Source organism: Piliocolobus tephrosceles, chromosome 2 (genome assembly GCF_002776525.5).
Source record: "Piliocolobus tephrosceles isolate RC106 chromosome 2, ASM277652v3, whole genome shotgun sequence".
Lineage (NCBI taxonomy): Eukaryota > Metazoa > Chordata > Mammalia > Primates > Cercopithecidae > Piliocolobus > Piliocolobus tephrosceles.
In genome coordinates this window covers 185,756,431-185,783,876 of record NC_045435.1, presented here as the reverse complement: position 1 = coordinate 185,783,876, position 27,446 = coordinate 185,756,431, and the positions used below count along the sequence as shown (strand labels likewise).

Here is a 27,446-nt window from a genome sequence, read left to right as displayed (position 1 = left end):
TTTTTTTTTTTTTTTTTTTTTTGAGGCGGAGTCTCTCTCTGTCGCCCTGACTGGAGTGCAGTGGCCGGATCTCAGCTCACTGCAAGCTCCGCCTCCCGGGTTCCCGCCATTCTCCTGCCTCAGCCTCCCGAGTAGCTGGGACTACAGGCTCCGGCCACCTCGCCCGGCTAGTTTTTTGTATTTTTTAGTAGAGACGGGGTTTCACCGTGTTAACCAGGATGGTCTCGATCTCCTGACCTCGTGATCCACCCGTCTCGGCCTCCCAAAGTGCTGGGATTACAGGCTTGAGCCACCGCGCCCGGCCAGAACCCACTTTCTCTAGAAAATAAAGAATAGGACTAAACTACTACACTCCCTAGTAGTCTGAAAGCAAGACTTACAAAAAGAAAAAGAATGTCTTAGATTTGTGCATTATTACCGTAGGTTTCCAAAAGAAAGAAAGAAAGAAAAAAAGCCTCCAAATTCACTCCCTCGTCTGTTTCCCAAGGAATCTTGCATGGTCATCACCATTCTCAGAATACCGGAGGCTTAGCAATTTCCTATGGCTTCCTTCTGTTACACAGTCAGTAAGAGCTAGGTAGTGTGGGACAGACTGTGTATCAGAGGAACTTGGAGAAGAGACCAGCCACATGGGATATTAGATTAGTTAACCTTAGATGCTTGAAACACATAGATCTGAGCAGGGCCTTTAGAGAAAGCAGAATGTAGTAGGATGCATGGATGTAGAGGGAACCATTCTAGTGGTTAAAAGAAACTGAGCAAAGGCACAGAGATGAAGCAAGGGAACATTATGTGCCTACTTATGTAAGATGAAAATTAGTGGGGACACAGGTGGAATGTTGCCAAAAACAGTTCTTAAGCAGAGCCAAGCATTGTTAGAATAATAAAAACTATTAGCAATAGTAATGCTAACAGCAGTAGTAATTCTTAACAATTATTATTTCTATATGTTTTATGATCTCCCAGCAAATTTGCACACAATATATTTATTTGCACACTATTTTAATATTAAACAGCATCTCATGTAGGAAGAGTTAGTGACTTCTTTAAAGTCTCAGAAGCTCAGAACAGACACTTGAACCCAGACCTTTGAGCCAAAATCCCATTTTCTCTTCTTCACCTGCTGCATGAAACATAGAATTGTGTAGATAACAAAAATGTATCACCTATTAAATAATTGCAAGACAACAAGAGGCTTTCCAAATGCTGCATTGGGAAGAAGTACACTACTTCTTTCCCCAGGAGACCTTGTCAGCACATTCCTCTGGTTTGAAAACTTTTGGCTCCCTACAACTCTCACATTTCCCATCCTTTTCCTTCCTTAGCTTCCAAGTCAGTTTGAAGCAGTAAACAGGATAATATGCTCATCTAATCTGACCTGGACCTCAGTTTGCAGCCACAAAGCCCAAGCTGTTTTACAAATGCCAGAGAGCTTCATGGTCAGCCAGAGTTCATGTTGCCTTTTAGGCTGAGAAATCACCCAGGAAGTTCATGCCAATAAGCCAACACATTGCTGTAAATGTTTGGGAAACTCCAGGACAGTTGCCAAATTTCAAAGCATTTTTTTTCCCCCCTGGCTACCAGGGAATCTGGTGTCCAGCAACTGACTGGAAGGTTAATAGAAGAGCAAGACAGAAGACTACATGTGATGGAGAAGGATCATGATTAATTGGGCTACCCAAATCTACCACTTCTACAGAATTGTCTAGGTCGAAGTGGCTAATGGATTGTAGGATGGAATGTTTTCTGGGAAACTGCTGGTCTGAAGGAAAAACAAACAAATAAACTTTTTTGCCTACCATACTCTCATATTCAATTCAAAATACTTCTGTGGCCAGATGTGTGTGAGGTTTTACCCACACGCACCAGTAATTCTCCCGTGGATAGCAACTGAGTGTGAGATAATCCAATTCAGTTCTGATACTGTCTGGAAATAGTGTCAGATCCCACAGGTTAAGGGCTTAGCCCACAAGACTACTCCCATTTCAGATGCCTATTGCAAGTATAAGATGTTACCTGTACTTCTGACCAACCCCTCGTTGACCAGCTACAAACCAGTGTTCCCATGATCCTGACTTTGGGTTAGGTTAATTTGCTAGAGCATCTCACAGAACTCAGGGGAACTCCTGTGTTTACTGGTTTATCACAAAGGATGCAGATGAACAGCTAGATGAAGAGGTACATAGGGCAAGGTATGGGGGGATGGGAGGAGGAGCTTCCATGCCCTCCGTGGGCAAACCACCCTCCCAGCATCTCCGTGCGCTCAGCAACCTAGAAGCTCATCAGATCTTGTTGTTCAAGAGTTTTTATAGAGCTTGATTTGCAGGCCCGAAACTCCTTTCCCAGAGGCCTGTGGGTGGGGCTAAAGGTTTCACTTTCCTAATCACTTGGTCTTTCTGGTGACCAGCCCCATTCTGAGTCTTTTCAGGGTCCCTACCCTAATTCACCTCATCGGCATAAGCTTAAGTGTGATTAAAAGGATCTCATTATGAGTTAAAATGGACACTCTTATCCCTTGGGAAATTCCAAGGGATTTAGGAGTTCTGTGCCAGAAACAAGGGATAAAGACCAGCATATTTCTTATTATGTCACCACTAAAAACCTGTTGTCCAGTCATCAGATACCTAATTAGGATCTAAATTAAGAACAATTGCAGATAGAGACAAAGTTTCCAACCAGAAAACACTTTCATTTCTTTTTTCTTTTGAGATGGAGTCTCGCTCTGTCCCCGATCTTGGCTCAGTGCAATGTCTGCCTCCAGGGTTGAAGCAATTCTGCCTCAGCCTCCTGAGTAGCTGGGACTACAAGCGCGGGCCACCACACTGAACTAATTTTTGTATTTTTAGTAGAGACGAGGTTTCACCATATTGGCCAGGCTGGTCTCGAACTCCTGACCTCATGATACTCCCGCCTCAGCCTCCCGAAGTGGTGGGATTAAAGGCATGAGCCGCCGCGCCCAGCAACATTTTCATATCTTAATTTCACTAAAATGGGATGTCAAGGAGGCATGTGTCGCAGAATCAAGTATACTTCAGCTTTTCTCATCTTCCCCAAAGAGATTGTCATCTACTCTGGATGCCTAACAGTGTTTAGTATTTAGTATTATTCCTACTGGACAGCTCCTAAGCATTAAGATGGGGTGACCCAGGGCTACTTACATCCCACAGTGGCTTCAGTCCATGAAACATGTGTGATATGGTAAGTCACTAAAAAACATTGCTGTCACTTGTCCATTCTCCTTTCACTCACCAGATTTATTTTATTTTATTTTATGTTTTTGAGACAGAGTCTCACTCTGTCACTCAGACTGGAGTACAGTGACGTGATCTCAGCTCACTGCAACCTCTGCCTCCTGGGTTCAAGTGATTCTCCTGTCTCAGCCTCCCGAGTAGCTGGGATTACAGGTGCATGCCACCATTTCCGACTAATTTTTTTATTTTTATTTTTTAAGTAGAGACGGGGTTTCACCATCTTGATCAGGCTGGTCTCGAACTCCTGACCTCAGTTGATCCACCCGGCTCGGGCTTTCAAAGTGCTGGGATTACAGACCTGAGCCACCATGCTCAGCCCAGCCACCAGATTTTTAAAGGTTGTGATGGATATGATTCCAGAGTCAGCAGAGGGGTAGTAGAAACAATGTTGAATAACCCTGGAATCGGGAAGCTTAGTTTCTGGGACTATGTGAGTCTGATATGCTCCACGGTGATGCAGATCCAGTGACTCTATTTCTCCGGGCCCCATGATTTTTATCTATAAAAGAAGGATAGTAACTGTTTTAAGATGGTGAACTTAAAAAGTTCTTTTTTTTTTTTTTTTTTTTTTTGAGTCAGAGCCTCACTCTGTTGCCCGAGCTGGAGTGCAGTGGGGTGATCTTGGCTCACTGCAACCCCCGCATCCTGGGTCAAAGTGATTCTCCTGCCTCAGCCTCCTGAGTAGCTGGGATTATAGGCGTGTACCACCATGCCTGGCAAATTTTTTTTTTGTATTTTGGTAGAGATGGGGTTTCACTGTGTTGCCCAGGCTGGTCTCGAACTCCTGAGCTCAGGCAATCTGCCCGCCTCAGCCTCTCAAAGTGCTAGGATTACAGGCGTGAACCACCGTGTCTGGCCTTTTTTTTTTCTTAAACTGTGAAAGGCTGAATTCATATAAGGGCTTGTCAGCCTGCCTACCCCATCATGCTTTGTATGACACTATTGCATTTCTGATAAAGTGATTCTTCTTGCCATGAGCCAGACAGGGAGTACAAGGGAGTACTTTCTTAGATGATCCCTTTTTGTTGCAACCAGAGAGTCAGAGCCAGGCACATACTTTATGAATGAGAGAAGAATTAAGTTGTTTGACTAAATCTTCTTGGACTGTGGTTAAGAATTGGCTGAAGCCATCAAATCAGGCCCCAGAAACCACAATTTATTGGACTACATTTTAATTTTTATTTTAATGTTTTCCTCTGTCTGGTGTGCTACTAGTCATATGTAGGCTGGTTGACTTGTCTGTTGAATGATTTATCTTTTTTTTCCTTTTGGTTAGTGGATGGGTAAGGGGTCATTTTTGTTAAATGTACGTGTGGGAAATATCTGTGTAAAATTCTATACTTACTAATATTAATGATTACGTTAGCTACATGAAAGGCAGATTTCTAATGCAGATTCTCCTGGAACCCAAAATTCAGATATTTAAGACTCCATGTTGCATTCTTCCTTCACTTGATCTTTGCATGTTACTTATGAAATGCTAGGAGAATTGTCTATATCCCCGTAGCCTTCTCTTAAGGCTCTGTGCTTATTAAGGTGTCTCAGTCAGAACGTATTACAGTATTCCAAGTGTAGCTTATTAATTCAACAATAATGATAGTAACGATAATACATACTTATAATGGAGCTTAAGACGGACAGACATTTTCCTAAATATTTTAGTTTTGCAAACTTTCAAAATCATATTTTGAAAATAAGCTAATTATGTTTAAAATAATACACCTTCAATGTAGACAAAGAGAAAAACTTGGCAAAGTATAAACCAACTTAATTCACTAAATCTCTCATCTGTCTTTCATTTATGTTTTAGTTTTATATTAGCAAATGCTTTTCAGTGAATCTACAAGTATCTCATCTTTCCTGTTGAAGGAACATTTCTTTTTATACTTCTACATTGGAATGGAATATACAGTTCACTTTTCCAAATATTCGAGGGAAGGCCTATCTCAATTTGACTACAAATCTTAATCAGCTACATAGATTAGAGCAGCCTTTTCCAAATCGCCTTCCATGCTAAGATGTTTTGGGGGGATTTTTAAAAGACTACTTGGCTGGGCGTGGTGGCTCATGCCTCTAATCCCAGCACTTTGGGAGGCTGAGGAGGGAGGATGGCTTGAATCTAGGAGTTGGAGACCAGCTTGGGCAACATAACAAGACCCTGAAAACAAAACAAAACAAAACAAAAAAACACAAAAAACTAGGCATGGTGGCATATGCCTGCAGTTCCAGTTACTTGGGAGTCTGAGGTGGGAGGATCACTTGAGGACAGGAGGTCAAGGCTGCAGTGAACCATGATGATGGTGCCACTGCACTCCAGCCTGAGTGACAGTGAGACCTTGTCAAATAAATTTTTTAAAGACTACTTTTTTATTGTTGTGAAAAAAATAACAAAAATATAGCAGCTTATGAAAATATCCATTTATGATCTCATAGTTTCTGTGGGGTAAGAGTCTGCAGAGAATGTAACTGTGTCCTTGGCTTCAGGCTCTCTCACCGGTTTCGGTCAAGTTGTTGACCACGGCTGAGGTCTCTTCCGAGGCTTGACTGGGAAGGATCGTCTTCCAAGTTAGATAGCAGAATTCAGTTCCTAAAAAGTTGTTGGACTATGGCCTTTTAGTTCCTAGTTGGTTGTTGGCTGGAGGATCCCCTCTATTTCTTGCCATGTGATCCTCTCCAGTATGACCACTTGCTTCACAGCCTGCCAGCGGAGAAGGCAAGAGACTGAGTCTATTAGCAAGATAGAAGTTGCAATCTTATGTAACGTAGTCACAGAAATGACACCTAATCACTTTTGTCATATTCTACTGCTTAGAAGTAAGTTCCAGGTTCCACTTGCACTTGTGGGAAGCAAATTGCACAGCTGTATGAATGTCGGGAGGCAATGATCATTGCAGTCCATCGTAAAGTCTCTGCTGCAGGAAGGAAGTTGAGGGAGTCGGGGAGGGAGAGCGTTGTATTCAATTAAGGCGAAAAACTGCTGCATATTATATCACTGTTTAGGACAGTAATAAGGCCTGTTCACATATTAAAAGTTCTGAGATGTCCTCTTATATTTTATATAACCCAGTACTTTCCCAGAACTTTCAATGAAACAAAATTTGAGAAATAATGAATTATAGAAAAGCATATTTTTCTATTCAACTAAAAGATGTCATACTGAAACAGGGGGCTTATGGATATATTCTTGGGTTCCAAAAATTCCATATTTATAAATTTTGATCACAATTTTCAAAAATTAAGAGAAGCAATCAGGGGTTATGTAAGGGATCAACTTCTAGCCAGGTGGTATCATGGGATTCCATAGTTCAGTGGGCACAGTTATGGTCATATTGACACCAATTAATAATACTTCAGTGATTAAAGACTAGAAATAAATGAAATATGATGAACTTATAAATAATGTATTAGGCTCAGGTGAAAGCTGATGTGGTTTGGCTGTGTCCCCACCCAAATCTCACCTTGAATTGTAATAATCCCCACAGGTCAAGTGCAGGGCCAGGTGGAGATAATTGAATCATGGGGGTGGTTTGTTCTCCTGGTAGTGAATAAGTCTTACCAGATCTGATAGTTTTATGAATGGGAGTTTCCCTGCACAAGCTCTCTTGCCTGCCACCATGGGAGACATGACTTTCTCCTTCTTTGCCTTCCGCCATGATTGTGAGGTCTCTCCAGATGTGGAACTGTGAGTCCATTAAACCTCTTTTGCTTTATAATTACCCACTCTCGGGTGTGTCTTTAATAGCAGCAAGAAAATGGACTGATACAAAGGCCAAAATTAATCATGGTACATTAAGATTGTGTAGTAGTTTAACTAGAGAAATGTTGTGGTAGAATAGTACTTACACACCAACAGTACTATAAGGAATCCTGGCTCAAAAGAACCCAGACCAGATCAGTGAGTAGAATATTCATGTGGAAAGTAGCTTTTTATTTTCAGAAAAATAACATTCACCATTTCATTTGTTGATTGGAATTTAGTTCATTTTATGATCTTGCTTTTATTTAGTCTTGTAAATTGGTTTGGGTACTGTATGAAACTACTAAAATAAATAATACATAGTTTTATGATTGCATATATAGAAGTAAAATTAGAGGAAAAATAATTTGTCAGCACTGGAGCTCCTTAGGGAACTTTTGCTTTAACAGATAAATGAACGTTACTCCAGATTGAGAAACACTGCCTCATTCTTTTAATATTCCATTAATCATGAGCTGTAGTGAGTCTTTTATCCTAGCTAGACTAATAAACATTTAGCTAGTGCTCTTCCCAAGGCTGACTAATCTATTTTATAGAGATAAAGTAGACATCAATTTCAATTGTCTCTTCTTCCTCCTACAGAAGTGTTTTAGGCCAACGTGTTGGTGACCTTTGCTAGACCCGGGGTGGCAGGGAATTGTGCCTTCCCCACCCCTGCTGTCCTTATCTTGAGCTGTTGCTATGGACAAGCATGCATCAGGCCCCTTGGGAGTATGATAAATGGTTAGAAGCAGTGTTTTCTTTTCTGTTCGACTTTCTGGTTCAAAATGTCTATACTATGCTACATCAGGAGATTTCCTCTCTATCACAGGCTTTGTCCTTCAGTCCTACTCTATGAGAAAAGGACTTTGTCAGGTCTGGATTTTGTAATTTCACAACCTAAAATGTGATCCAAAAGCATCACCCTCTGAAGAGCCTATCTGGAGCTAATTTTATAAACTTGTGGTCGCTCTCTGGGAAGAGAGTAGGTGCCTAAAGGAAACCCTCCTGTGCGGAAATAGAAACGTGAAGATTTTGCCTAGAGAACAGAGAAAAACACTCCAAAAGCAAGACAACCTAGGGTCAGTTATGTGGTAGGAAGAAGACTGAGGAGTCAAGTGACTCCTGACCTGGGTGTGACCACCTGAATTACCTGGTGAAGGTGTTGCTCTAGACACCAGTGAAACTGAGGTGTGCATGTCATACCTGGGGACCCAAACATGCAATCTATGGTGTTGCGACAGAGGTATGAATGAGGGACTGTGAACAAGGGTGGGCTTTCTCAGAAGAGAGTCCCATGAGATGCCCAGTCGACTTTTTGGGATCAGCATTAGAAACAAATGCAAAAATAGTTCTATCTCTCCCCAAATAATGTACACATGTAATATTATTATGACATTATGAGGAAACCTGATAGTCAGACATCTGCCTTTCTCCTGAATCTATATTGTGTTTATCAAGCTTCCTAATTCGCAATTTGTCTTTGCATTTCTAAATATTCATGAGGAAACGAACTCACTCGAATTACACATTGAAAGCTATTTAGTATTCTGTGCTTCCTTTCTGGGGACAGAGGTAACAGGGAAGACAATGTGCTCTGTTCCTTTAGGTGGTCCTCTGCTCTATGAAAACATCACATTCGTCTACAACTCAGAGCAGCTGAATGGGACTCAGCGGGTTCTCCTGGATAACGTCTTGTCAGAAGAACAGTGCCGGGAGCTCCACAGTGTGGCCAGTGTGAGGACCAGGAGAAGGAGGGGGGCTCACTGCACTGGTCTGCCAAGAAGCTGGAACTGCTTTGGTCCTGGTCTCATCTGGAGCCGAGGAAAAAGCCCTGAAATATTGCTTTCTTTCGGAGAAAGACATAAATTATTTTTGAGGAACTTTTATAGCCTTCGGGTTGGGATTATTTTAGTTTCCCCAGGTGGGATCTGGAATAGCTACTGGCATATTTCCTAGGCCAACAGCCATCTAGCAAGGTCCCTGCCCATCATATAAAGTTGCTGGATACATCCTTTTATTTTAATTAAGAATTAGCCAATATATCAATAATTTATATTCTTTTTATTTCCATAAATAAAAGGTGATAGTATTTGATAATAAAAATGTAGAATGAAGATTAAATAAAGATGTCTCTTTTAATTAAAAGAAATAGTTATACCAGCATCTTGGAATAAAATGGAGATGGTTCTTAGCACTGACTAGAGTTCTCAGCTTTCTGGCAGCCAAAGCAGAAAATGACCCAATGAATTCATAGTTATCATTGATGAAGTATCTTCTTGTATTTGCTTCCAGGGAATCATGCTTGTTGGTGATGGATACAGAGGAAAAACTTCGCCCCATACACCCAATGAAAAGTTTGAAGGTGCAACTGTCCTGAAAGCGCTCAAAGTAAAGTCTTAACTTCTTTTGGGTTGGAATTCCTTCGTGTCAGCCTCAGGCTTCTGTAAATGGCAGATATAGGAGAGAAAAAAGTTTCAAATATGTACCTATCAGAACAGTTGAAGACAGCAAGTGTGAAATGGAACCTTCATTGTATTTAATCATTCCTCCATTCAGCCATCAACTTATCAAACTTTAGATTTCCTGACAAAAAGTATACAAGCCTTCTTTGTAAGATCATGATTTAATGGTGAAAACATATTCAAACAAGTAATTATTCTCTACTGCAGGAAGGGTTGTTAGAGAGGACAGTAGAACATATTATAATAGAAGGGAAGAGGAACCAAGTAGCTTTTAGCTTTCCATCTGCTATTGGGAAGTTTATTCCAATGGCACAATGTCCTAACCAAAATCCACAGACACGTAGTAGTCTTCCCATTAGTCAATGCAGACATGATAATTCTGTGTTGGCTCAATGCAATGTAGTGCCTGCTTTTCTTACATCCTCCAATGAACCCATTTGTCTCTCATGTTCTTTTTTTTTTCAGTCTGGTTATGAAGGTCGAGTCCCACTGAAGAGTGCTCGTCTGTTTTATGACATCAGTGAAAAGGCTCGAAGGATTGTAGAATCTTATTTTATGCTGAACTCAACTCTGTATTTTTCCTATACACACATGGTCTGCCGAACAGCCCTGTCTGGTGAGATTCCAGTCTGAAATGGTTCCCTTTTACCCACAATACATTGGGAAATGAAACAAGGTGAAACAAAGCTCTACAGCATGGTAGATTAATATTTTAGATGAATTCTAGATTTCTAAAACAAAAGTAGCTTATGAACTCTCATTCTGCTTCTCTCTTTTTCTTCATTTTGGTTTTCCGAAGTTCCAGAAAACCCTCATTCTGAACATTTTCCCTTCCAAATCAATTTTCCCCAATTGCTGAAGTCTTGGAAAAAAAAAAAAAAATGCTCTTCTGCTGTAGGTTTGCCATTTTGAGGAATCAGGAACATGGAAATCACAGTCACCATGATGTCTACCAGCATTAAGTGGAAGCATAGAAATTGAAGGGATGATTGCAAGAAATAATCTTAAAAAGACAGAGACCTCCTCAGTCCCTGCTCATCATTATTTCTCCTCTATGTCTTATGCCCCCCTGTGTCTTATGCCCCCCTGAATGGGGCGGCGGGAGGAGAATGATGTCACAGGAGTAGACTTTTACACTTGGGAAGTTTTAGCTGAATAAAATCTTTTTTTTTTTTTTAATTTTTCACTTCCTCCCCATTGTTTTGCTGCCCTACATGAAGTACAACCCATGAAATGCATGGAATTTGTTCATGTATGTTTATATCAGAAATAACTTTTATAGCTGAAAAGACAGGTGTGACATGCTCAAGTTTTCACATCCACTTCATACCAGAACCAGACCAGAGACTCAACTACTTGTCCACTGTTCTTTTATCTATTCTTTCCTGTTGTCCGCCTCCCCCATTTGCAACGATCATCAGGACTGGGAGAAGAGAGATTGTCAGTTACTTTGGTGGAAGTTGCTGCACTTCATTTCTTGTTCTTCCCTACTCCCTTTTCTGGCAGGTCAGCAGGATAGAAGAAATGACCTCAGTCATCCCATCCATGCTGACAACTGTTTGCTGGATCCAGAGGCCAACGAATGCTGGAAAGAGCCTCCTGCTTACACATTTCGAGACTATAGGTATAGCTAGAACCTGCTTCAAAACAAAGCTTTTACCTAACAGTTTGCAAACAATGAAAACTGGAAAGGTGCTCTGTTTTGCTTGATGTCGTGCTCATTTCTCCGAGGCAGAAATTCTCAAATAATCTTCTGAAGCAGCTGCCATAACCAATAAGTGGCATTATCATCTCACTTTCATCTTAAAAATTGTGTACATTTTGCATCCCATTTCACAAAATGTCCATTTTGTTTTAATATGAAAAGTAAATTTTATGGTTTTTTTTTTTTTTTTTTAAATTCCTGTTCTCCCTGGAACATATTCGTTGTAGTATGTGTATTTCAGTCAGAATACAAGGGCATGGAGTCTTGGCCTACATAAGGACTTTATCACATCATGTATCTATTCACACCCAAGAAGAACGATGTCTGCATTTTATAAATAAGACACTAGAAACTCAGGAGAAAAGAATGTCCTAACCTACTGAGAGATATTTCAGTGTGTAAGGAATCAGGAGTTATGATCACCATGTGTTCATCGTTACTACACTGTACTCTATTCCAAAACATTTATTAAGTGCCCGCTATCTGCAAGGCGTGGCTGGGCCACAAGGAACTCTCCAGCAAGTTAAAGAGAAAAACAACAACAACAAGAACAAAACAAACAAACAAACAAAAATCCTTTAGAGTTATATAAGGGAAGAAGAGTTGTAAATAGGTGGGCAGGTTCGGAGGGCTAGATTAAATTAAAACTAGTTAGGTTTTCTGTGGAAGATGTGAAATATGAGACAAGCTTTGAAATATGATTACAATTTTAATAAAGGTGGAATAAGTAACCTCTTCAGAGGTATAATCCAAATTCTATCTGATCTTCTCTTTAAGAGTTTGGGGGGCCAATTATATCAATGTCTAGTTCAAAGGAAACTTACTAATGGAGGCTGGACAGTACATCAGCAGTCTTCAGTATTCTATGACCATGCTATCATAAGCATATAATAAGACAAATGGTTTTCTCTTCGTTCTTCTAGTGCTCTCCTATATATGAATGATGACTTTGAAGGAGGAGAATTCATATTCACCGAGATGGATGCTAAGACTGTGACTGTAAGTAAGCCTATTCTTGCATACTTATTTAGTAATTTTTGCTCAGTATTGCCATTTTTCTAAGGACTTACAGACTGTTGGATTTCAAATACTTCTGAGCTCAAGATTTCAAGAGGTTGAGAGAGTCTCAGTAAATGTATAGATCATAAACTGTTAGAAGTAGCCATAAAAATCTAGTACGTTGTAAAGATGAGTAAATTAAAGAATTGAGATATTAAGCATTTTATCATGATTGTATAGCCAGTTAGTGTTAGACTTGGAACCAAAACCTAGATCTTCTAATTATTTGTCAAGTAATCTGATGGAAACATATGAACATTAGTTCCTAAGTCACCGAAGTCTAGAATAAGTCAAATGATTCTACAAGGTGTTTTTCAAGTAACCCGGTGTTCTACATACTTGGACTGAACATTGGCCTTCAAATGTCTAGTTACAAAAATTATCATGTATGTGTGTATGTATGCGTGTGTATATATACCTATACATACAGGTGTGTGTGTGTGTGTATATATATATGCCCACTGCAGCTTCCTTTCCCGTGCAGACATGGCCATATATATATACACACACACACACACATATGCATATATATATGCATAGAGAGATATATGATTGTGACTGTATGTAATAAACCTATACCTGAAAATTGGTGTACACACACCCACACACACAAATATGTAAATAAAGAGTAAATCAAAAGTTCAATTTAACCACCGTCTTCCTAAGCAAACCCATGCCTTTGGAAAGAAGCCTACTTAACGGCCATATAGTTAGCATCCTTTGGTCTGTAAGCCGAAGAGCGTACCCAATGGTAGAAAAACATATTTTCAACAGCTGTCGCTCTTTGGCCCACTTCGTTCCCTTAGTCCCGAGTGCTCACCCACTGCAGCTTCCTTTCCCGTGCGGACACGGCCTCAAGCACCACCGCCACTGCCATGAAGATTGTAATAATTGGTGGAACAGGCCTTGATGATCCAGAAATTTTAGAAGGAAGAACTGAAAAATATGTGGATACTTCATTTGGCGAGCCATCTGCTGCCTGAATTTTGGGGAAGATAAAAAAATGTTGATTGTGTCCTCCTTGCAAGGCCTGGGGGGCAGCACACCATCAAGCCTTCCAAGCTCAGCTACCAGGCGAACATCTGGGCTTGGAAGGAAGAGGGCTGTACTCATGTCATAGGGACCACAGCTTGTGGCTCCTTGACGGAGGAGATTCAATCTGGCGATATTGTCATCATTGATCAGTTCATTGACAGGACCTCTTTGAGACCTCAGTCCTTCTAGGATGGAAGTCATTCCTGTGCCAGAGGACTGTGCCATATTCCAATAGCCAAGCCGTTTTGCCCCCAAATGAGAGAGGTTCTTATAGAGACGGCTAAGAAGCTAGGACTCTGGTGCCATTCAAGGGGGACAGTGGTCACAATGGAGGGACTTCGTTTTAGCTCTTGGGCAGAAAGCTTCATGTTCTGCACCTGGGGGCGGATGCTATCAACATGTCCACAGTTCCAGAGGTGGCCCTTGCTAGGGAGGCTGGAATTTGTTATGCGAATATTGCCATGGTGACAGATTATGACTGGTGGAAGGAGCACAAGGAATTAGTTTTGGTGGACTCGGACTTAAAGACCCTGAAAGAAAATACTAGTAAAGCCAAAAGTTTACTGCTCACTACCATACCTTAGTAGGGTCCATGGAATGGTCAAAAACCCTCCAGAGCCTGAAGAATATAGCCCAGTTTTCTGTTTTAAAATTTTTGCAATCTATCCATCGGACAAAGGGCTACTATCCAGAATCCACAAAGAACTTAAATTTACAAGAAAAAAGCAAACAACCCCATCAAAAAGTGGGGGAAGGATATGAACAGACACTTCTCAAAAGAAGACATTTATGTGGCCAACAAACAAGCATATGAAAAAAAGCTCATCATCACTGGTCATTAGAGAAATGCAAATCAAAACCACAATGAGATACCATCACACCGGTTAGAATTGCGATCATTAAAAGGCAGGAAACAACAGATGCTGGAGAGGATGTGGAGAAATAGGAATGCTTTTCCACTGTTGGTGGAAGTGTAAATTAGTTCAACCGTTGTGGAAGACAGTGTGGAGATTCCTCAAGGATCTAGAACCAGAAATAGCATTTGACCCAGCAATCCCATTACTGGGTATATACTCAAAGGGTTATAAATCATTCTGCTATAAAGATACATGCACATGGATGTTTATTGCAGCACTGTTCACAATAGCAAAGACTTGGAACCAACCCAAATGCTCATCAATGATAGACTGGATAAAGTAAATGTGGCACATGTACACTATGGAATACTACACAGCCATAAAAAAGGATGCGTTCTATCAGGAGAACCCATTCCTGATGTTTAACGTGGGTTCTTTTCTATTTCCTAAGTGTCTCGGCTGGGTTGAGAAATAAAGGGAAAGAGCACAAGAGAGAGAAATTTAAAGCTGGGCGTCCGGGGGAGACATCACATGTCGGCAGGATCCATGATGTTCCCCAAGCCGTAAAACCAGCAAGTTTTTCTAAGTGATTTTCAAAAGGGGAGGGAGTGCACGAATAGGGTGTGAGTCACAGAGATCACATATTCACAAGGTAATAACATATCACAAAGCAAATGGAGGCAGGGCGAGATCACAGGACCACGGGATGAGGTGAAATTAAAATTGCTAATGAAGTTTCGGGCACGCATTGTCATTGATAATATCTTATCAGGAAACAGGGTTTGAGAGCAGACAACCTGTCTGACCAAAATTTATTAGGCAGGAATTTTCCTCGTCCTGATAAGCCTGGGAGTGCTACAGGAGACCAGGGCTTATTTCATCCCTTCGGCTTTGACCATAAAAGATGGCAGGCCTTCTAAAGGGGCCATTTATAGGCCTATCTTCAGGGCGCATTCTCTTTCTCAGGGATGTTCCTTGCTGAGAAAAAGAATTCAGTGATATTTCTCCTATTTGCTTATGAAAGAGGAGAAATAGAGCTCTGTTCCATCCGGCTCACCGGCGGCCAGTTCAAAGTTACCTCTCTTGTTCCCTGAACATCACGGTTATCCTGTTCTTTTTTTTAAGATGCCAAGATTTCATATTGTTCAAACACACATGCTCTACAAACAATTTGTGCAGTTGACACAATTACAGGGTCCTGAGGCTACATTCATCCTCCTCAGTTTATGAAGAAGATGACAGGATTAAGAGATTAAAGTAAAGACAGGCATAGGAAATCACAAGGGTATTGATTGGGGAAGTGATAAGTGTCCATGAAATCTTCACAGTTTATGTTCAGAGATTTACAGTAAAGACAGGCATAAGAAATTATAAAAGTATTAATTTGGGAAACTAATAAAATGTCCATGAAATCTTCACAATTTTTGTTCTTCTGCCGCGGCTTCAGCTGGTCCCTCCGTTTGGGGTCCCTGACTTCCCGCAACATCTCTCCCTTTCTTTTTATATAAATGTGCCATGGCGATGAAGGCTTGTTCATTCTCTGGATTTTGACGCCGGTCCCTCCGTTCAGGGTCCCTGACTTCCTGTAACAGAGTCCATATCCTTTTCAGGGACATGGATGAAGCTGGAAACCATCATTCTCAGCACACAAACACAGGAACAGAAAACCAAACACCGCATGTTCTCACCCATAAGTGGGAGTTGAACAGTGAGAACACATGGGCACAGGGAGGGGAACATCACACACCAGGGCCTGTCAGGGGGTGGGGGTTTAGGGAGGGATAGCATTAGGAGAAATACCTAATGTAGATGACGGTTTGATGGGTGCAGCAAACCACCCATGGCACCTGTATCCCTATGTAACAAGCCTGTACATTCTGCACAGGTACCCCAGAACTTAAAAGTATAATAAAAAAAAAATGTCCAAGTGAGGAAGTAAGCATATTATAGATTACCAGGTATCTCTTACCACCATATAAAATCTAAGTAGTTGGGACATGTATGTGATAAACTTCAAAATTTTGGCATTATAGAAGCTATTTCTAAACTTTTCTTGAATTTTATGCTTGTCCCTCTTAGCTTACATGCTTTTCTCATTAGTGAAACATATGTATCATTCATGACACACGTATGTCATTCATGACACAGTACTGTGGTATAAGCAGATAATATCAAAAAGTATGTATTACTGGGTTTAAAGGTGATTCCTATAAGGATTCTGGTTAAAATTGTCTAGAAACATTGTAATAACTAAGAAAAAGTATTTCATGTAACTTCATACAGTAATGTATCTTAAAAAGTCACAATGCCTCACTTTTTGGGTAAAAAGCTTAAATGTTAATATGGGAGTAATTTAATGCTCCATAATCTGATCAATTAAATCAGGACTGACGATCTGTATTGGAGTTTAAAATCCAGAAGTTTTTTTTCACTTCTGGGAAAGCTTGTGTATAGGAAGCATTTTATTTCTAGTCTCTGCTAACACTGAAACTGAGGTACAAAAATAACGGCATTTCGCAGTTTCAAAGAAAGTCAGACAGGTGGTTGAAAAGATTTCTTCGCTTCTCCTCCATCTAGTGGCCGTATTTGGAAATGCTTGATGCTTAAAGCAGGGGATGCCTGTTTCATTAACTGTTGAATGTCAAGTTAACTGGAATTCTGCTTTTTAAAGATGTGGAAGTAGATAATATTCTCCTTTTAGAGTGCTACAATTTTAATTAAAATCTATAGCTATTTTTTAAAACCCTGAATCTAGCCTCCCCTAAAATAAGTAAAACTGATTTAAACAATTTTTTAATCCAAAAGTTCCTGTTTGAGAACATTTATTTCCTCAAATGAGTTATACTTCATATTAATGCATACAATGCCATTTTAGGCAATAATGTAGATAACTAAAATTCTTACGTAAGCCAGTTCTTATTCCTTCCCCACAGGAAGTTTATTCTAGTACCAGTAACAACAACAACAACAACAACAACAACAAGAAATGGGTATTTTTCTGTTTTAGTTTCCCTTTGACTGTGGAGAGACAAATGGAGCAGAGAAATGGCATAACTTGAGGCCACACAAAGAAGCAAAGTCTTTTGAGTCCTTTACTTTGGAAAAATCTGAACGTTGTATAATTATCTGAAAGGTGGCTGAAATTTTTCTTTTATTAAGGACAATTACAGCACAAATGCTTTTCTAAATCAATCATCAGTTAGACAGAAAGCAAAAGGATTATTTTAAATTATGCTTAGTATATAAAGCATTAAATTAGTATATTTAATTTACTATATGCTTAGTATAGTATATTAAGCATTAAATTAAGCTTGGAAGATACGTGGGTTCTTTTCAATAGCAGCATTTATTTATGAGACCTGGGAATTCAAGGATGTTGGTTTCTCTGTGCAGGTTCAAAGAAGATAAAAATTAATGAGTTCCATTTGTTTCATGAAAAATTAAATTCAGTATAAACGGGGCTGTGTTACAAAAGTATGTTTATAATCATTTATCTAAACTTCATAACATATTTTTGCTATAGAAACAATGTGACACATGGAAGCAGGTTCACTAAAGCTTGTTTATTCCTCCAAATACCTGACACGTAACAGTTGATGTATGCTGTGTGATGAGATGGGTCTTAGCGATCCTTGTGAACCCACACCTGTAATCAATTCCAACTGCCTCATGCAGTTCACAGCATCTTTTCCTAAACTTTCCCAAAGTTATTCATGTTTAAAAGTACTTTCATTTCCAGAAGAAAGAAAATACTAATTTGTCCCCACAACCTTTCTTTAGCCTTATAAGATGTTACCAAGACTTGGTAATCGCATAGAAGTACTGGCAAATGCGTGTTTGAGGGAGTCCTGACCAGCACCAGGGAGTGGGCAGCCCAGAACACCTGAAATTCAAACATCCCAAGGCCACTTACTCAGATGGCTTTTCTATCTTACTTCATATGTTTTACATTTTGCTTATTTTGCTGTTTCTATGTGGAAATGTACAAATTTCTTCTCCAGAAAAACAGAATCAGATTGATACTGAGGATACCACTAACTAGTGAACTCTCTAGATGTACATCAGAAAAGTTGCCTTGGTAAAGCTGTTTAGGAAAAGCAATTCGAGCAAAGACAAATCACTCTTCAGTTATTGTGAATATGAGAATAGCGAGAAACTGCTTTTTTCCTGCTCTTCCCTTTAACACTCACACACAAGTCACATATACACACACATGCGGACTCACAGACACAAACACACACACGTGCACACATAAACACATATGTGCCCACCTGTCTCTCCGGCTTTCTGACTCCTCCACCTACCTCTGACCTTCCATATGGAGTCACATAGTCCGGGAGACCTATGTTATGTAGCGATCAAGGACTTTAGGAAATTTTTCTAATATTCTTCCTGAAGCTAGCAGCGAAAAACCAGCCAGCTCATTTTATGCAGAAGGAAACCAAAGATTTATGGGCATGTGTCAAGTCAATTCAGAAAATGGCTAGTTAGAACCAGTCCATGTTCTCACCTAGTAAAATGGCTAGTGCCGCCTTTTTGGTTTTACTTTATTTTTCTGAGCTATACAGAGGAATGAATCAAGTTTCTGTATTGCCCAAGAAAGACAAAATGGACGCTACTCACCTGAGACACTTCTTTAAACACAGAAGCAAGGCCTGTAATACACAGTTGCTTAAACTCCCTCAACTTGAAGAGGCAGCTTGTTTGATGTTCTACCCTGGCTCAGTGAGCTCAGCGGTATTTCTTTTTCTCTCACTACACTCTTCTACCTAAACGCTGTAGACAGCTCCACCTGAGCAGTGTATAAGCTGCGAAGGACTGTGTCAATCTTAAAACACTTAAAGGCGATGGCGAATAGGCCACACCAAGGGGTGTCGGGTTCTCACCACTGGAGATGTTCGAACAATGCCTAAAAGATCACTGGGAAACAATAGTGTAAAGGAAATATCATACAGAATTATGACTTTTGACTTCTAAAAATGTTTATGTTATGAAAAGCACATAAACCGTGAATGTACAATTTAAAAATTAGAAAGCATATACACTCATGTAACCCCCACCTAGATCAATAACAGAACTTTGGCAGCACTGCAGATGTTCTGTTTGTTTGTTTGTTAATTGCACAAGTATGGAGTGGACGCCTACCTTGTATCCAGATGCTTTGCTAGTGCGAAAGCTACAGAAATGAATTATGAGAGAAAAATTTTGCCTTCTTTGAATTTGCAGGCTATTATATAGCATGTATTGAATGATTACTATGTATGTGGACTTTGCTACACGTTTTTCTTGAATTTTTTTTTTATTTTCTGAGGTATATATTATTTTGAGCTTACCTTTGTTTTACAGGTGAGAAAACTGAGATAATTTACATCATCTTCAATCACAGGATTCCTTTATTCTTCACTTCAGTCCTTAACTCAAATAATCTCATAGGCCAGAGAGGCAGGAGTTGTGGAAATGTTCATGATACAGCAGTTGAAGGTCTAATTTTTGCTTTCTTTCTCAGGCTTCTATAAAACCAAAATGTGGGCGCATGATCAGCTTCTCATCTGGAGGAGAGAACCCTCATGGGGTGAAGGCAGTCACCAAGGGAAAGAGGTGTGCTGTGGCTCTGTGGTTCACCTTGGACCCACTTTATAGAGAATTGGTGAGTTTCTCACCCACCCAGAAAGCCAATTAGGCTTGCTTCATCAAGTGCTTCATCCGAAAAGTCCTTTAAATTGCTCCATCTGAGGAAGAGAAGAGGGTAAAGGTAGTTCTTTTTTTTTTCTTTGAGACAGAGTCTCTGTCACCCTTGGAGTGCAGTGGCGCGATCACGGCTCACTGCAACCTCCGCCTCCCGGGTTCATTCCATTCTCCTGCCTCAGCCTCCCCAGTAGCTGGGACTACAGGCGCCCGCCACCAGGCCCGGCTGATTTTTTTGTATTTTTAGTAGAGACGGGGTTTCACTGTGTTAGCCAGGATGGTCTCCATCTCCTGACCTCATGATCCGCCCACCTCGGCCTCCCAAAGTGCTGGGATTACAGGCTTGAGCCACCGCGCCTGGCCAGTTCTTAATCAGATATGTTCTAATAAGTGAAGGTGTTTGTAGAAATAGCTATGTCAATGATATTTGATAGTCACTAATCTGTCTTGAGCTTATTAACAAATTGTAAGGCTGGGAGCCATGACTCACTTCTGTAATCCCAGAACTTTGGGAGGCCAAGGCAGGTGGATCACTTGAGATCAGGAGTTCGAGACCAGCCAGATCAACGTGCTGAAACCCCATCTCTACTAAAAATACAAAATTAGCTGGATGTAGTGGCAGGCGCCTGCAACTCCAGTTACTCAGAAAGCTTAGGCAGGAGAATCACTTGAACCTGGGAGGCGTAAATTGCAGTGAACCAAGATCACACCACTGCACTTCAGCCTGGGCAACAGGGCAAGACTGTCTCAAAACAAAAACAAAAACCCTGTGGCATTAGGGAGGAATCACTTTTTATTGGTCACCCAGAAGACTGATTTGTTTTCTCGCAAATCATAAGAAATAGTATTGAATCATTTATGAAACGTATTTGAAAGAGGGCAAGGAAACCTAAAAGATTATTATTACTTATTACTATTATTACATTAAATATTTAAATCTTATTATATGCAAAGTAGCTGAGGACACTTAGCTAGGAGGAGACCATGATCTCATCGTTTTGGAAGCCCATGGGCAGACGTCATCGTCTTTACTTGTGGAGCTGCAGAGGCAAGAATTAAGACCAATGGATAGAAGCCCTGGAGGGAAAATTTGGGCTCAATCCAAGGAATAACTTTCAAATAGTCACCACAGTTTGGCAGAATTGTCTGCTTTGGAAGCGCTGATTGGATGGCTCCAATCAAAGCCCAGGCAACTGCTTGGCATGGAACGCTGAAATGGAATCTAAAACATCGTAGCAGAGGCTTAAATGGATGACCTCCAAATCTTCTCCAGCCCCCAGTATTGATGAAGCTATGAAATTCTATTCTTAAAACTGGCATTCTATCCAGTTTTCCTTCTTAGTTTTCTGAATTGAATCCAATGTCATCAGAAACTATTTAAAAATAATGCCTTTTTCTCATATACTTTTCACCATCAAATCTAGCTCACAAAGTGTTTGCCACATTCCCTAAGCCATCCTTTCATATATTTTACAAAAGACCTATTATGACCTTTGATTGTACAGAAGAGCTATTATTATCTGCCTGGGAAACTCTGCTAGGTAGGCTCTAGGGGTAGACGGGTGAACAGAACAAGGTCCTGGACTATGAGGAGCTTGGACAGATCAGCTAGTGAATAGGCTATAAGAAGACAGCAGTATACGCTTTGTGGCAGGGAATCAAGGAAGCCTTCTAGAAGCTCAGACCTAGAAGTGAAGAGTATAACTAGGCACAGAAAAAATGGCCCTGGCTGGGCGCGTCGGCTCACGCCTGTAATGCCAGCACTTTTGGAGGCCGAGGTGGGTGGATCACCTGAGGTTAGGAGTTGGAGACCAGCCTGGCCACATGGTGAAACCCCGTCTCTACGAAAAATACAAAAATTTGCCGGACTTGGTGGCACACGCTTGTAATCCCAGCTACTTGGGAGGCTGAGGCAGGAGAATTGCTTGAACCCAGGAGGTGGAGGCTGTGGTTGCAGTGAACTGAGATCACTCCACTCCACTGCACTCCAGCCTGGGTGACAAGAGCGAGACTCCGTCTCAAAAAAAAAAAAAAAAAAAAAAAAAGAAAAAGAAAAAAAAGAAAGAATGGCCGTAACAAAAGGACCAGAGCACAGAGTCCTGAAAATCTCAAGGGGCAGCAAACAATTGCCTTCCCCTACCATTACTTTATATCCTGGTATTTTCCATCTCCAAAATGCCAGCATTCCATCAAAGTATTTTTTTTTTTTTTAACTAAGGAACCTACGTAAATGGGTAGACAGTGAAGATAAAATTATTGAAAAATTACCTCACTATTTTAGTATTCAGTTCAGCAGACATTTAATCTATTTCATCATTCACTATCCAAACTCTCTCTTCCAAGGTATTGTTCTCTCAAAATAAGCGAACCCAAAGTAAGTTCTCTTTGCTCCTTTGTAATCAGGAAACATCAGTGCCAATGTCCCTTCCTCTGGTGGAAAAAGTTCTAGAAAACCTCTCCAGTCTTCAGGCCGTAGCGGCATCTAGTGGCCACAGTGGGAAATGAGCAGAACTGTTTCCGCAGCTAAATTATCCCAGGCTGTGAACGATTGTTTGCTACACGTGGAAATCATCTATTGAGCTTTACGAACTAACATCTGTGTTTCGGGAGTTTTAAAAGCTCCCCAGGTGATTCGAACGTGCAGCAGCAGAGTTTGGGAGTTCCTGGCCTAGACGTCTTTTTTCAGATTGAATCTCTGAGAAAAAAAAAAATGCCTACCTATGAAGAAGTCATTAGAGCTGGTCGATTCTCGTGCTTAGTGTGAATTACTTTAAAGCGTCTCAGTTCTCAAGTAGTATTTAGCAACATCTTTTTAAGGATGCAAGGATGTTCAAAGCTTCATATATATTGGTTCCAGCTCTTGAATTTCTTTCCCTTAATGAGAGACAGGATTACAATAATTTTTTGTGGTCAACAGATGTGAAAGCTTTATGTGTGTGTCCGTTTGTTAAGCATCAGGATTGTTTTCCTCGGCCGGGCCCAGTGGCTCACTCCTGTAATCCTAGCACTTGGGGGAGGCCGAGGTGGGTAGATCACCTGAGGTCAGGGGTTCGAAACCAGCCTGGCCAACATGGCGAAACCCCGTCCTCTCTACTAAAATTACAAAAATTAGCCAGGCGTGGTGACACATGCCTGTAATCCCAGCTACTGGGGAGGCTGAGGCAGGAGAATCGTTTGAACCCAGGAGGTGGAGGTTACTGTGAGCCAAGATCACACCACTGCACCCCAACCTGGGCAACAGAGTGAGACTTTGTCTCAAAAAAAGAAAAGAAAAAAAGATTGTTTTCCTTATATTTGTAAAGTATACTCAGGCTTTTTACTTAGATGTGGCAGCAATTTAGTTTTCTGTTATTTAGTATATTTGGTCCTTTTAGTTGCCTTTTTGTCAACGTTTTTTATTACAAGCTCTTGCATGAAAGGGGCTTTGTTTTCAACTCATAAAATAGTTATTTATAATTTAACTTACTGTGCCCGGGCACTGCGTTAAAGACTGCCTATGGGGAATGCACACTAGTAGGATATCATCCCTATTTTCTTTTTTTTTTTTTTTTCTGAGGCAGAGTCTCGCTCTGTGGCCTAGGCTGGAGTGCGGTGGCACGATCTCGGCTCACTGCAAGCTCCGCCTCCCAGGTTCACGCCATTCTCCTGCCTCAGCCTCTCGAGTAGCTGGGACTACAGGCGCCCATCACCACGCCAGGCTAATTTTTCGTATTTTTAGTAGAGACGGGGTTTCACCGTGTTAGCCAGGATGGTCTCGATCTCCTGACCTCGTGATCCACCCACCTCAGCCTCCCAAAGTGCTGGGATTACAAGCTGAGCCACTGCGTCTGGCCTATAAGGACTATTTTCAAGGAGCTTGAAGTCAAATTGGAGAAATAATACAAGGACCCAACTAATTAAATCACAAGGCAAGGTTTGGTAAGAATCCTTAGCAGCAAATGCATGGTTTGAGAGAGATAAAAAAAGCAATCCAAAAAGACTTCTTTGAGGAGATGACATTTGAACAAAAGCTTTAAAAGATCAATTTCTTTAGGGAGAGGCATTTTAGACAGAGAAAGGCTTCATCCATTTATACATTTACTCATCAAAGAAAATAGAAATCTTGCCAAATGTCAGTGGCTTTTCCGAGCACGGAAAATACAGCAGTGACCAAGAAGATAAGATGCCTTGCTCTTCTCGAGCTTATATTCTAGTGGAAGGAAACAGATCCCCAAAAAGTAAAACAAATAAATAAATAAATAATCGAGAGATTTTCAGATAGTGACCAATGATGTGTGGAAAATGGAACAAGACAACTAATTTTGGAGTGAAAGGGTAGGAGCGGCAAATTGTGAGGCCTCACCAAACAAGTGGCTTGTGAGCCGAAACCTAAGACATGAGAAGTCCACTAAGATCAATGTCTGGAGGAGAGTATTCCAGGCAGAGGACAAGCTGCAAAGGCACAGAGACAATAAGATGTTTGGAGTCTCCAAGAAACAAAGAAAGTCAGAGCATCTGGAATATGGCAGACAAGAGGGACAGTGGCATGAATCGAGGACGTGAAGGAGGCAGGAGCCAGATTCCACAGACGTATTAGGAAATGTGAACTTTATTCTAAGTAGTGGAAAGTCACTGTAGTCCCCCAACCCCAGCACACACACACATCTCCGGTCCTGGAGAGTTACAGGATGCAGAAGATTACTTTAGCTAACATATGGGCTTAGACTGGAGTAGCCATAGAGAAAGTAGAAAGAGATGGAAGGTTTGAGATACAATTTGGAGGTAGACCAACTGGATCTGCTGATGGATTAATGTGAGGAATAAAAGGAAGTGTAGAATATAATGGGAACATCCAGAGAAACACTTAATTCATGAATCACATTAGGGAATTATTTTGAAAGTGTTACATTCAGGGAGCTTGAGGTAAGTTAAGAAGTTGGAATATAAGGTGAGGAGAAAGAAGACAAAGCTAAAGAAGAGAGCAAGGTATGAATAAGAGACAGGTATAAGGCAACTTCTCATGAGCACACCAAGAGAAGTAGACCTGGAACTGCAAGCAATAGGGACCCATTGAAGAGCTGTGGGCAGGAAAGAGATATAATCAGATTTAAGCCCGTAGGATTCATTAGAAGCATGTGAGGGTGAGTAGTGAAACCGGGAGAGCAATTTGGAGGCTGCGGCAGTAATTAAGAGATGATGAGGGCTTACAACAGTGGCTCTCAAGAGGGAGCGATTGGCCGGGCACGGTGGCGCACTCCTGTAATCCCAGCACTTTGGGAGGTCGAGGAGGGTGGATCACCTGAGGTCAGGAGTTTGAGACCAGCCCGACCAACATGGTGAAAACCTGTCTCTCCTAAAAATATAAAAAATCAGCCGGGCATGGTGGTGGGCGCCTGCGATCCCAGCTACTTGGGAGGCTGAGGCAGGATAATCGCTTGAACCCAGGAGGCAGAGGTAGCAGTGAGCCAAGATCACGTCACTGCACTCCAGCCTGGGCAACAAGAGCAAAATTCCATCTCAAAGAAAAAAAAAGAAGAAGAAAAAAGGAGCAATTGTGCCCTCTAGTGGACATTTGGCAATATCTGGGGGTTGATGGGGGAGGTTATTACTGACTACCTGTAGTAGGTAGAGTGAACAGGGATAGCACTGAGCATCCTGCAGTACACAGGGCAGCACCGCCCTCCCACCCCTCAACAAACAATTATCTGGTCTAAAAATGTCAATCAGGCCAAAATTGAGAAGCCCTGACCTAAACTACAGCAACAATAGTGCATTGAGGAGAAAAGGGCAGAGACAGCAGATAGAACAGAGTAGTCGGCTCAGGTGGCTTATCAGATGCAAGAAACCATGTCAGGCTTTTAAGGCATTGGCATTGAGGAGAAAGGGGCAGAGACAGCAGATAGAACACAGAACTCGGCTCAGGTGACTTATCAGATGCAAGAAACCATGGTCAGGCTTTTAAGGCAAATAGGTGAGCAATGCTGGTCTTTACTGAGAGAGAGCCTATGTGAAGAACAGAGCAGGTTCTTGGGGGAGAAAATGGTAAATTCAGCTTGACCACTGAACTGAGTTGGAGATGGCTATGGGGCCATGAAGTAGAAAGGGGAGGAAGCAATTGAACATACAATAGTTCTTGCAGGAGAGAAATCTTAGAAAGTAATTGCTTAGGACCTAGGAATGTTAGGAGAAGGCATCCGCCTGGGGATGAAGAGGACGTGTTCAATGCTTAACTGGATTTAGCATCAACCCATGTACAGATGGATGCCAGGAAGTGTTTGGGAAGCGTCTGCTGATGAGACTGATTATTATGCTTGTAACAGAAATGTGTAAATTGTCTTTTTTGCAGGAGCGAATACAGGCTGATGAAGTGATTGCAATCCTGGATCAAGAACAGCAAGGGAAGCATGAACTGAATATCAACCCTAAAGATGAGCTATAAAAATGAGAAAGAATGTTCTATCAAATATTTATTTAAATTGTTAATCTTATGAGAATCTTTTTATTTTTGTACAGAGCCATGGTATAAATTAACAGGTTAATGTCAGTCATCAGATCTCCCTTCTGTTCCTAAGGATGCTTGTGTTGCCTCACTCAATCTGTCTTTCTTGTTTTGAGTTCTCTCTCTCTCTCTCTCTCCTCAAAGACATGGTCTATACCATGTTGTGTAGGATAGAGGGCAGTGGTGTGATCATAGCACACTGGAGCCTCAAACTCTTAGGCTCAGGCAATCCTTCAAGCCTCCCAAGGAGCTGGGACCGCAGGCACGTGCTGCTCTCTTTCCTGGTTTTTCATCATTTCATGTATCTATCTACCACGCCCTGCTCTCTTTCCTGGTTTTTCATCATTTCATGTATCTATCAAAGCCCAGTTCACCTCCTTACACACACACACACACACACACACAATTAATTTGTTGCAAATCCAAAAGCTCAGAGAGAATAAGCTTGTTGGTGGTGAAACGACAACTCTCATGTGTACTCTAGTTCTAAAATTAACATGTGCCTGGTCTCTGAAGCCCTTTCTTGGTCTGTGCCTTTCAGCCACGTCCTCTTAGGCCATGAGCTCTGACTTTCCAAAGTGAGCTCCACTTTGGGTCTGAGGACCCCCTGGCAGAGTCCACGCTGCCTCAGGGATCATGGGCGTAATGATCACCCAGGCTCCGGAAATCTCATGGATGATTACTGTATGAAACAGAGGGGCCTCCAGGCTTTCCAGGGCCTTGGTGGAATTTCTGGCTCTGGTATTTTCACCAGACAATAAACTTACACTGGAAGCTTCGATTCATCCTCCACAGTACTCTAGAAAGGACTGTCCTATAAGTTGTACACTTTAAAAGGTCATGTAGATTTTGAAGTAGAATGACTTTTCACCCTGGTGACTTTGGAAGAAAATCTTGAATACTGCCTGCATCCGGGCACCATGGCCAGGTTGCCTACGAGTGGGGTCCACTGATGAAAAGAGGTTTTTTGTACTTACATAAGAAAAATAAATTTCCGATTGATTTTAACCGTCATCTGCTTATATTTTGGGGCCCCTCCTCATTGCTGCTATCCGGCACACAGATTTGTGCTTGTGCCTTATTTGTTTAATAAAGGGAGCCTCATTTTAATATCTGGCATTTATTTTTGTTCTCCCAAATGTTTGGTTTATCTTCACAGAATGGTTTTGTAATTA

At 41.2% G+C, this 27,446-nt stretch overlaps 1 protein-coding gene and 1 pseudogene across 1 annotated transcript in view; both read left to right on the top strand.

The window, feature by feature from the left end:
• The window catches only part of P3H2 (prolyl 3-hydroxylase 2), a 168,532-nt gene extending 142,321 nt beyond the window's left edge, over window positions 1-26,211 (top strand). The window contains exons 9-15 of the mRNA XM_023214895.1: window positions 8,597-8,724; window positions 9,283-9,378; window positions 9,918-10,068; window positions 10,959-11,076; window positions 12,081-12,156; window positions 19,615-19,755; window positions 26,119-26,211. Of these exons, the coding sequence (XP_023070663.1) occupies window positions 8,597-8,724; window positions 9,283-9,378; window positions 9,918-10,068; window positions 10,959-11,076; window positions 12,081-12,156; window positions 19,615-19,755; window positions 26,119-26,211 (803 nt within the window). The remainder of the gene's footprint in view (window positions 1-8,596; window positions 8,725-9,282; window positions 9,379-9,917; window positions 10,069-10,958; window positions 11,077-12,080; window positions 12,157-19,614; window positions 19,756-26,118) is intronic.
• On the top strand, window positions 12,890-17,167 carry LOC111544228 (annotated as a pseudogene).
• Window positions 26,212-27,446: the final 1,235 nt, after the last annotated feature.